The following is a 12321-nucleotide window of genomic DNA, read 5'->3' as shown; positions in this document are numbered from 1 at the left end:
GCTGAAGAGGGCAACTAACCATCAGTGGTGGTGCCCAGCATATCTCTTTTGCTCCTTCCAAGCCTAGTGGGAAGACCTAGCCCTGAAGATCTCAACTATATTCAAGCTAGGCTTCTGTGGGTCATCAGAATGCAGCAAAATCAGCACTAGGGGGGTCAGGTTATTTATGTTGCTAATCTTGATTTGCATTTGGTATTAAATTTAGATTGTTTATTGTAATACTGAATATGTTGACTTCGTTGTACGTATTTGAATTTGTTGTTTTCTAATAAACTATGTGGAGTTGGATTTGGATTTGGGGGGGGGAGTTCCCCCAATTTGATACTGTATTTTGATAGTAAGTTGAAATTCATTGTAAGCTTTAATAAACTGACTTTACACTCAATTTGTTAAATTTTTACATTATATTTGTTAAAGCTTCACTTAAAGCAGGCATGGCCAAACTTGGCCTTCCAGATGATTTGGGACTACAACTCCCATCATCCCTAGCTAACAGGACCAGCGATCAGGGATGATGGGAATTGTAGTCCCGAAACATCTGAAGAGCCAGGTTTGGCCATGCCTGACGTAAAGCTATGGGCCTGTTTTTAGAATGTAACTTAGCCCAACAACATAAATGACCTATGCCGATTAATTTTGTGCCTGCACAATGTAATATATTTAGTTCTGTAAAAGAAGCCTCTGTTAAGGCAAATTTAATTAATTAAATAATAATAAATAAATAATAATAATTTGCATAGCACTTTCAAGTGTATATGATCGAGTTATTTTTGTTTTGTTTTGGTTGAAGTTTATTTTTATTAAAGTTTTCTTGGTTTACAAAGGTATGCACAATGTCTATTTTTCCAAGTTACATTTTCCATAGGTCAGTTTCATTTGTTGAGACATTAGGGTTACATTGGGAAGAAAAGGGGGGGAGAGGTGGAGGGGGGAAGGCGAGTGGGGGTGGGGTCGGGAGGTGATGTTTCTAATTTGCTTAATGTATGTGTGGGGTTTTGTGTCAGCGTCGTTTGTGCGGGTTTTCTTTGCTATTCGCTTGTGATCCTTTGGTGGTGAGAGAAGTTGGGGTTGGCCTAGGGTGCGGTTGCTTGTTTGTGATTGGCGGTGGTGAACTTTGTTTTCGTGTGTGAGTGGGGTGGGTGGGTGTTTTTGAATCAGGTTAGCCATATTGATTTGTATGCTGTTGGTGGATTCTTGTTGTTGTCTTGTTGGGCTGTGTATGTGATAAAGGGGAGCCATACTGGGGTGAAGGTATCTTCTTCTATTCGTCCCCGGGTCAGTTTCAGTTTATTGGTTACTTTTTCTAGTAGGGCTGTTTCCCATAATATTTGGTACCATTGGTCCATGCTTACTCCTGACAGGTCTCTCCTGTGTCTGGCTATGATGTTTCTGGTTGCTGAGTATCCCCATGATCATTATCTCTCATCGCACAGATTGAGGAGGGGGAGATTGAGGACGAAAGAGAATGATTTGCTTAGGGCTACTAGTGAATTCAAGGCACACAAAGTTCTAACCAGCAACTTCCTGATTTGCAGCTCAGACTCGAGCCTCTGTGCTACACCAGCTTTGTCCAGGCATGTTACTATTAAGGATTCATTCATTCCAGCATTTTTTCTACAGAAGTAGCTGAGATTCCTGGATTGCAGAGGGTTGGGCTAGACGACCCTTGGGGTCCCTTTCAACTCTACAGTTTTATGATTCTAACTCACCTGCTATTGCCAACTTACTTTGATGAAGTTCTGAAACTTTTTATTTTGTTGCAGTTCTTTGAAAAGACTCACTGCTTCTTTCTGATGACTACAAAATTCCCCATATATCATCTTCATTTTGTTTGCATTCTCTTCTGAAAACTGATAAAAAGCAGCAATTAAAAATAGTACTCATGGAATATCAAATGCCTTACATTGAAAATGTTACTAAACCATACAAAGCCATGGACATCAGTCAGATTAATGGTTAACCTCTGAAGGCAGTGGGAATCAAATAAAGTCTACACATGTCTGACTACAATTTATATATTCAGTGGAGAATTTTCACGTAAGTAATAAGACTAAGATGTAGCCTACCCCCACATCAAATATTTAATTGTGGCCAAAGGTATCCAAAGGATTTATTTTTAACAAAGACAAATTCACTATACAAGGAAATCAGTAAAGCCATTCATAGGTCAGAAGTGGAGACTGGTTAATAAAATGCCACCCCACCCCCAAAATCCTCATGGAAATTCATCAGCCTTTTGTATGCTGTTTTGAATAATATTCACATTTTTGCAACCAATTTCCCCTCATATAATGCATGTGTGTGTGGGGGGGTTAGTCTGCATGATACTGGGCTCCCTTGTAATTCCTGGGGTTGAAATCTAATGAGGATTCCATTGCTGAATTAGCTAGGCAGGTTCTGTGTGATATAAAAGTCATCGTTGTCACCACAGGTACCATCTATGTATGGTCTAACAAAGAAAGTTGCTCTGTGCCAGAGGGCAAAAGGGTGGGCTCCCTCCCTCACCTGGCTAGTAGTGAGAAAGGAAGAAGTCACAGAGTTTCGCGAGCCGAGAGCTGGGCTAGAAGCAGGGAGAAGCCAGGGAGACAGAGCCATGCTTGACTTCTGTTTGAATCCAAGGCTGTGACCAAGGGAGACTCAAGACCAGGCACCCTCAAACTCGGCCCTCCAGATGTTTTGGGACTACAACTCCCATAATCCCTGACCACTGGTCCTGTTAGCTAAGGATGATGGGAGTTGTAGTCCCAAAACATCTGGGGGGGGGGCGAGTTTAGGGATGGCTGCTCAAGACCTTCTGGGGTGTAGTGCTGTGAGCATCTTCATCTTGGGAGTCGGGTTGTATATATGTGTAAATAAATCATATATCAGAAATACACCACAGTCTCTGCTGTCCCCCATTCAAAGGAAATCAAACCCTGGAACCTCTGGAATTTCTCACCACTTGGGAGTGGCGTGCAACAGTATGTTATTTTCACTAATACATGCATTTATTATGTACACTAGTATATGCATTTTGGAACACGTTACCGAGCAGGAGAAAAGCATTGCAAAATTTGGAGAATTTAAAAATGTGGCTGTTTCGGTTGACATTTTGTTTTGCAAAGTGCAAATTACGGAGGTTCACTTTGCAGACTGGATCAAATTTCTCCTCCCATTCCTAGTTAGATATTCAAGTTGTAAACCTTGCAGATTACTAAGATTGAATTAAATTTCTCCTCCATCCCTACTAAGTAGTAAGACCCACTGAGCACAGTAAAGTTAATAAGAGTAAAAATGAATAAAATTGTTCAGCTCAGTGCCTTACCTGCTGCACAAGGATGTCTCCAATTCTGCTAATTACGAAATTTCTATCACTGCCCTCCTCACATGATTCCTGTCGTCTTTCCTTCATACTGCAGAAGAACTGCTGGTGAAGTTCTAGCAGCTCATCTAAACAGGGGAATATTTTGTCCACAGTGCTGTGATCCAGCTGCAATTCTTCTTTCATTCCTTTTCTGAATATTTTAGACATAATGAATAGGGTGTGGATGTGATGTACTTCTGTCTGCATCAGCTCTGCAGTGAAGAAAAAGTGCACAATTAAATAAATCAAAAATGACTTCCAATCAACTAACAGTCCCAAATAGGGGGAAAAAACGGGGGTTAAGGCCAGCATACAAGGACACAATACAGTCGTACCTTAGTTTTTGAACAGCTTAGTTCTTGAACATTTTGGCTCCCAAACATGACTGTTCCGATTTGCGAACTATTTTTAGAAGCCGAATGTCCAATGGGGCTTCTGCGGCTTCTGATTGGCTGCAGGAGCTTCCTGCAGCCAATCAGAAGCCGCGCTTTTGGTTTCTGAACATTTTGGAAGTCGAACACTTTTGGTTTCCGAACGCACATTTGGTTTCCGAAAGTTTTGGAAGTCGAACGGACTTCCGGACTTCCAGAATGGATTCCGTTCGACTTCCAAGGTATGACTATATATGGTAAGCAAAGTAGAAGGAATGTATTCATCACAATGTATCTGCTATTACAGGGCGTGTTATACATGCAAGCAGTACTCCAGAATCATCAAAATAAGTACAATTTTAGCAATTAATGATGCATATTCATTATCTCCGGTGCAAGAAAAAATGTGGGTACATTGTGATGAATACACTCGTCGTACTTTGTTTGCCATATATTGTGTCTTTGTATGCTGGCCTGAACCCCTGGTTTTTTTTCTATTTGTGTATGTTTCCATACAGCAGGGTCCTTATTTTTGTGCTCACTAGCAGTCCTGGCATGGTGTACCTCATCATCTGTATCTAGTTATACTGAACATTAGACTAAATTTTAGAATACTGACCAAAAATCACATCTTGCCGTTTGATAATGTCCTTTTCCTGCTTATTGCAAAATGAAGGGTCGACCACAAGACTCCAGGATTCTGCCTCAAATTCTAATGCATCGGTGCTGAGGTCACTCCACAGAGAGGCATCAACGTCGTCTGTAGCTATCAAAGTAAACAGTATTTAATACACCAGCCACATAAATATGAGCATGCGAAGGTGGAACTCAGGCAGTGATTAGATAATAACATAAATCAGACATAGGGCTGATCTTTTTTGGTACACAAAAGCAACACTGATGGACCTCAGTTATGAGATTGCATGAGCACATGACGTGAATCGGGAAGTCACAGATAGGGCTGAAAATGTGTGATTCTGCATCTCAGGCCTTCTTCCATATATACTAACTCAAATACACTGGTACCTTGGTTTAAGAACAGCTTAGTTTATGAACAACTTGGATTAAGAACGCTGCAAACCCGAAAGTAGGTGTTTTGGCTTGTGAACTTTGCCTTGGAAGAAGAACATGTTCCGCTTCCTGTTGAGTGTGTTCCATTTGTAAATTGAGTCCCCCACTGCTATGGGAAAGTACGCCTTGGTTTAAGAATGCTTTGGTTTAAGAAAGAACTTCCGGAACGGAATAAGTTCATAAACCAAGGTACCACTGTAATGAGATCCTGTTCAGAGACCCAGCCAAGTGTGTTGGCTGCTGGTAGAGGGCCCTCTGATGATAGAATTCATCCCTAGAGAGGCTCACATAACGCCTTCCCTATGGTCATTTCAGCATGAAGACTTTTTAGTTTTTCCAGGTCTTCTTAAGAAATATGTGATCTTCTTGTTCTGAACCATAGTTTATATGCTTTTGCATTTCTCTCTGCTGGAAGAAGCATCATGCTGGAAACTGCTCTTATGCGACTGAATTTTTATGGTGTTTTATCATTTTTATGTTGTGAGCTATCTAGGAAAGAATGTTAGCAGGCAGGCATACATAAATGTGTTAAATTATTTTTAGTGTTAAATCACTTTGAGGTGTTTCATAGGAGGTGGTGCATAAATAAATAAATCCATATAGGCAAGAAAACCACTAGAAAAGAGGGAGATAGAAAACAGCATAGGATACGTATTTTAAAAAGCACAATGCTGAGATGAAAAGGAAGGTGGTCCTTGCAAGCAAGCACTATAAAGCTTTGCAAAGCTCTTGTGATCCCCGCTGCAGAGTTAGGAATGATGAAAATGAAAATGGGAGCAGATGTTTACTTATTCGCCATTACAAGTGGTACTATTTTATACACACTTCTTGTTAATAGATTACACATTTACACATGTCGATAGTATCACATTGAGTTCCCCATATACCTTCAATTATAAAAGAGTCAACTGACGAAGCGGTCCCTATTGATTGCAACAGCTCTTCGGAGTGCGACCTAGATCTCCAGCTGCTGGCATCGGCATCTGATTCCAAAGGTGACATGGATTTCCTAGGGTAAAGCAAAACCTTACAGGTGTAGTGACTCAATTAGATGGCATCACGTTAATTGCAAGACATTACAGAGTGCCATTTTACCTTTCAAAACTGGTACCTGGAACACTTTTGGATAAGGGATTTGAAGGCTGCAATACATCTTTTTTTACAGTAGAGAATCCAATAGGTGTTGAGGTAGAAGGGTGCATTGAGGACATTGTTGGCTGTGGAATATCTCTGAATGATGGATCTGGAAGGTCAAAGTTTCCAAGTTTAACAAAGTGCTCTGTATCTGTGTCTTTGGGGAAAAGCTGCAGCTTAGAGGGTGAGCACGTGATTTGCACGTAAGGGGTTCCAGAATTAACTCCCAGCATCTCCACATAAGGCTAGGAGGGACCACTATCCAAAACTTTGGAGAGCTGCTACCAGTCAGTGCAGACAATACTGAGCTACCTGGACTAATGATCTGATTTATTATAAAGCAGTTTTCTATCTCCCAATGGCAAACTATAGCTATGATACTAATAGCTCTTATATCTCACTCAGCTGATTTAAATAATAATACAGTAGTACCTTGGTTGTTGAATGGCTTGGTTCCCGAACAAATCGTCTCCCGAACGTCACAAACCTAGAAGTAAGTGTTCTGATTTGCGAACGCTTTTTGGAAGTTGAACATCCCATGCGGCTTCCACAGCTTCCGACTGAGTGCAGGAAGCTCCTGCAGCCAATCAGAAGCCACGCCTTGATTTTCGAATGGTTCCAGGAGTCAAATGGACTCCCGGAACAGATTAAGTTCGACAACCAAGGTACCACTGTAATAATTTTAAGTTGCAATCCACTACAACATATCAAAAGTATCGTGGAGGGCTACTGCACAAGGAACACGTTGAAGCATCCCTGGAAGTATCTAAATGAATCTTTGGGTCTTTGCCTATGTAATTAATGATGATCTCAGTAAAAATATTTTGCAGATTAAAATACCCTTTTGGAAATATTGTTATAGGATTTAGAATTTTGAAAGGGTGAATTGCGCCAGAGGATGAAGTTAAATTACTTCTCATATCTATGATACTATGTGATACTAAGTGAATTATGTTCTATGATACTAAGTGAATTATGTTCTTAGACCCCATATAACCTCCATTATTCATATTTCATAGGCTGATACAGTTTTTAAAATAGAATTTCACATAGTTTTAATTCACTCAGGCTAATATTTCTAGCTATTTCAACAAAGCTCAAAAGTTTTGAATGGTTCGTCCTGATGTTAGTGCATGCTCAAAAAGACCAATGTCAGTTTTCCTCAGATAATGGCTGCACTTAAAATTTTATCCTAGTTCGTAAGTAAACGATGGTTTGATGAAACCAAGGAGTGATTCATTAAGGGGCTTGTACAAGGGGAGAAGGAGGAAAGAACCCACAAGCCCAGGGCTTATACCCAATTCTCTAAACCATGGTTGAGAATATTGGTTGAATACAGCCATTGAGTGCATTTTCACAAGTATTCAGGATAAAGTCATATTGTGGCAAATTGTGTAGAAGCTCAGTTGTATCATTTTATGCTTATTTTGCTAGTATTCAACTATTTTAATTGACAGGTGAACTGACAAATGAAACAAAATGGATTTACATCTCTTAGCTTTCTTACTATAGTGCTTACTTGTCTGGACAGCTTGCATCCTGTTCTTAATATGGCACCTCTCTTGGGATTTCTGGTAAAGAAGAATGCTTTCTTAATAGTATGAAAATTTGAAGACATTATTTAACACTCCTAGGCTTTAGGGCTGCGCCTCACCACAAGATACGCCACTTCACATTCTGTGATTTCCCTATAGTAAGGATGCCAATTGCTGGCACAGACTCAAACCTCAATATACATACCCATGTTAAATTTCAGGGTGTTGCAATTGGATGCCCTTTAAAGTGAATAGAGTCCCTTCTCCCCACAACTCACAATCTCGACCCATGGTATTCTGTCAGTATTCTGCCAGAATGTCTTAATACCATGACATGTTGCTGTAGCAATTTCAGATAATTAAAATAAATTCTTAATATGTGCATTTGTTCTCAACGCAATTATTCTTGTATCTGTGTGGCAAGTGTTCAGAGGTAAGAGGGAAAGGGTAGCTTAGATTTTTTTTGGGGGGGGACTGAAAAAATTAATGCTGGTGGGTCAGTAATGTTGAGTGGAAATCTTGCTATTGCATCCTTGCTGGTGGACACCAGGAGGCGCTACTCCCCTTGGTACTACTTGATAGACATTGGATTCAGCTGATGGGTTTCAAAGATGAAGGAAAGCTGTACATATTCTGAGGGCTTATCTTTCATAAATAGCCACTCTTGTTATTTGTTACCGGAGATGAAAAATAGAGCAGATGAAGCTACAATTCAAATGCTCCACTTGGACCTCAGTTCCCAATCAGTGGGCTTCAGCTACACCCTTTCCCCCCTCAGTTTTCCATTTATTGTGACCAGAAAAGTCACATATAGCAAGGTTCTAAAATGATCATAAGAATCAGCCCTATCTCAACCACCTTAATCCACACCTCTTCCCAAGATCTAACAACAACAACAACAACGATAGTAAGAAATATAGGAAGCACAATCAGTGTGAGGAAAGGCAGGGAAAGATGTGGGAAATTGAAACAGACCTAATGAAATTACACAGCCTTCAGTGCGTAAACAAGCTCAACAAGTGTCTGCCAAATAAGTAGAAACAAGAGGCTATAGGAAAATGCTACATTTAAGTTGTCCCACTATTTTAAGACATTTTCTATTACCCCAAGAATGCCTTGGTTTTTCTACTGATGAATATGGCACATTCAAATAAATTATTCCCTTGTTAGTTATTTATCTATTATGAAGTAACATATGAAACGTCATTTTGAGACACAACTCTCTAAGCTTCGTCACCCTATGGATTACATCAAGCAAAATGACACAAGCATACAGAAAAACACAGTAAGGAGGGAATTTAAATAAAGCAATCAAACAACAAGCAGTGATATCTCCAAACCCTTTCAAAACTTACTTTTGGACACCCAGGAGCACTTTCTCTACAATTTTTATGCACAAGTGCATTGCAGTCTACAAGAAAGAAAGAAAGAAATCTCTCAAAATGTAAAGTTTATGACTTATCATCCGAACATTAAAAGGTTTATTTCTAGATAATCTAATCCAGGACACAATCTGTTCCCCTGCTGTGGTGATTAGTAAAGGTAAAGGTAAAGGGACCCCTGACCATTAGGTCCAGTCGTGACTGACTCTAGGGTTGCGCGCTCATCTCGCATTATTGGCCGAGGGAGCCGGCGTATAGCTTCCAGGTCATGTGGCCAGCCTGACAAAGCCGCTTCTGGCAAACCAGTGCAGTACATGGAAACGCCGTTTACCTTCCCGCTGTAGCGGTTCCTATTTATCTACTTGCATTTTGACGTGCTTTCGAACTGCTAGGTTGGCAGGAGCTGGGACCAAGCAACGGGAGCTCACCCCATCGCAGGTATTTGAACCGCCGACCTTCTGATCAGCAAGCCCTAGGCTCAGTGGTTTAACCACAGCGCCACCTGGGTCCTCTGTGGTGATTAGTAGCTTTCTTCAAAAGGGGCCAGCAAAAAGTCAGCTGCTTGAGCAAAAGGTGCAACACATATTCCATCTTATACTGAAATAGCATTTTGCAATCAAGGCCAAAGCAGCACCCATTGCGTAGAATAAGCGGGTGCACCGCCAAGAGACTCTCTTCCCCACTTCTCCCCAGTAACACTTAGCTTAAGCAGATACATGTTGGAATGTCACCACACACAGTGCCTCCCTGCCTCCTGCAAACATTAGCCAATGAAGTGGAACAGAAGTGAGGAAGCACTGAGTATGTAGATGTCACATCCCTCATTTTCTTTAACTAAATGTTACCCAGGAGACATGAGGAGGAGAGAACCCCGTTACTTGAAAAAATATACCAAAAAAGACAGATAGAAAAAATTAACCTCTTGGCAGATATATAAAAGACACAAAAACTAAAAGATATTAAGGGGAGATAGGGAAAAGGTGTGTGTATATAAAGATAAAGAACAATTTCAGACCAGAGTACAAGGTGACAGGAAGTCAATCGTGTTTTTAGAGGGGTGGGGAGGGCCTAAGATCCTTAATTTTTCTTTATGTCTTTTTAAATTTCTTATAATTTAAGGATCGGGATTCTCTTCTTCTTTTTTTTCTTTTTGCTCAGTGTTGTTAAATATATAATTAGGTATGGATGATTTATAATCATAATTTATATATATATATGATTTGAATATTGATTTGAGTATGATTTCATCTTGATTTATTATGATTTGATTTAGTTTGATATTATTTGATGAATGTATGTTTTGTTTTTGTGTTCTGTTTTGTTTTGTATGTGTTTTTAAATAAAAGAAAGTTTATTTAAAAAAAAGAAAGAAAAGAAAAAATGTGTTTCTTGATCTTCAGGCCATCATGCGCGTTTTATCCCGTGGGTCCCAACTTGATGGGATGGCAGCAGACCTTCTCTTTAAATTCATGTCTGTACCGATCACATATGGAAACAGTGGTCCATTTCTGAGCACACCATGGGAGCCTTATTATTAACTTGACCTACCAGTCACCTCTCTAGATGACTCAGAAACTAATATAAAATGTACAAAAGATTTAAAAAAACAATAACAGTCATCAGTAAATTAACAAGAAACAATAATATCAAAAAAATACATTAATAACAGCAGTAAAGCGTCACCAGTATATGGACCTGGCTATCCAGCACACCCAGATTCTATCAAGTTCCATCAAATGCTGGCAGAAGAGGTAGGTCTCAACCAAAAGGAGTCAGTCAAGTTTATTGCTTATGGCAAAGGCTGCTGCAATGGAACCAAAAGGATATTAACGCCGCCACCAGGCAGGCCCTGCTAGGGAGAACATTCTAAGCTCCCTTGCAAGGTGGTGGGCTATCATTTGTTAGAGATTTTTAAACAGAGGCTGGGTGGCACCTCTCATGAATACATTTGGGCTAGATAACTTTTGAGGTCCCTCCCTATTGTATGATTAGGTGTGGTTGTGTCTGATGGTGTTGCTCAGCTGGCAACAAGGCATCCATCCATGGAACGGGGAGGAAGCATTCTTCAGCAATTCCTCCTCCCCTGCAACCGCCCTAAAACACCTCAAACGTATTTTGCGGCGGGGGCTAAACCTCTGGAACAGATTGGGAAGGCTGCAAAGGGAGAATCTCCAAAAATTGTTTCCCTTCTCATTCTGTAGATGGAAGCCTTACCATCAGCCTAGCAACACGATTTGGTACAACCCTATGATTCTAGGAATGTTGATGCAATCTATACAAGTGCTATTGTGAGGTCTAAGAACCCTATGATATGATTAAGGCTATTTTCAATCAGAGTTATAGAACATGGGGGAATCTGTGGGTGTCAAATGTCTTCAGCATAAAACGTAGGTACTTACATAAACACTGCAATGCCTCTTTCCCCAAAAGTGCTTTCTCACATGAGAAGCATGGCATCACCCCACCAAAAGTCGCAGAAACAAATTGGTGCCTGTTAAGCTTCTCCTTCTCTTTGGCGTCTTTATTTTTGGCCTTGATAAGCCGAATGAAAAACAAAAGAAGTTCATTAGCTTTTGAAATGTTCCAGTATTATTAAACCCAGCAGCAGTTTTATCCTTCCCTAGTCACTTACTGCCTTGTTCTTAAGAAGCGGGGAAATTAACTGCATCTAAATCTCCCCACTCTTCTATCTTTTATATACATTCATTTTGTTAATTTTGCACAAGAAAGCATCAACAATAACAACAATTCAACAATTTGCAGATCTCTTGTCATCATTCAGTCGGACGATGTGCATAAAGGGATTACCGTACATTCCGAATACAACGTTCCAAATACATGCGTCCATTTAACAGACATTCCTTGCACCCCTCCTGGTTTATGGGGACTTTTCAGATCTCACTCCTCCTAAACCTTGACTGAACACCCATTATAGCCTACAATGATGCTTGCTGAAGGCTGCTACATTTACTTCCAGAAATGGCAACTCATTAGACAAATTTCCCTGTGTAGAACTGTGATGTCATCCTATTTGCTATGTAATACCTGAATGACTAGGATCCCCCATGGGATTATCCCCAGAAATAGGAAGATTCAGAGAAAACACAATAATTTTAAGAACAATGGGACCAAAGCAGTTTAAGTGGGCAATGGACAGGCTTGGGGGAGGGGCAATTTTCATCATTGGGAGATGGCAGAAAATACTTTCCCCAAAAGTGCTACTTTCATGCAAAAAAAGGGGAAAGGGATGTTTGGTGCAGCTGTACAAATAGTTCTATTACTGTTGCTGCTTGTATCAAACCCTGTCCTTTTCTTTATTTATCTTCACTTGAGGCAGGAATTGAGACATGTAGCAGAATAAGAGAGTAGAGTCTTGAGTTAGTGAAGAAGATTGTGTGGCTTCAGATTGCAGGTGGGGAACACTTTGTTTAATGTTTCTAACACAATAAAAACCCACGCAAGGCAACCCTCTGCATCAAATGCAA

General features: G+C 40.2%; 1 protein-coding gene across 4 annotated transcripts in view; it reads right to left on the bottom strand.

Moving 5' to 3' along the window:
- ARHGEF28 (Rho guanine nucleotide exchange factor 28) overlaps positions 1-12321 on the bottom strand; it is a 142361-nt gene that overhangs the window by 39436 nt on the left and 90604 nt on the right. For all 4 annotated transcript variants that reach the window (XM_035099489.3, XM_060280226.2, XM_060280227.2 and 1 more), the window contains 8 exons: positions 11236-11368; positions 8810-8865; positions 7439-7490; positions 5881-6028; positions 5673-5794; positions 4334-4480; positions 3305-3555; positions 1728-1850 (listed from right to left, as the gene is read on the bottom strand). In XM_035099489.3, the coding sequence (XP_034955380.3) occupies positions 1728-1850; positions 3305-3555; positions 4334-4480; positions 5673-5794; positions 5881-6028; positions 7439-7490; positions 8810-8865; positions 11236-11368 (1032 nt within the window). The remainder of the gene's footprint in view (positions 1-1727; positions 1851-3304; positions 3556-4333; positions 4481-5672; positions 5795-5880; positions 6029-7438; positions 7491-8809; positions 8866-11235; positions 11369-12321) is intronic.

This window comes from Zootoca vivipara, chromosome 10 (genome assembly GCF_965207765.1).
Source record: "Zootoca vivipara chromosome 10, rZooViv2.hap1.1, whole genome shotgun sequence".
In the NCBI taxonomy this organism is placed as follows: Eukaryota; Metazoa; Chordata; class Lepidosauria; order Squamata; family Lacertidae; genus Zootoca; species Zootoca vivipara.
The sequence above is the reverse complement of the archived record's forward strand: the minus strand, read 5'-3'. Positions and strand labels throughout refer to the sequence as shown.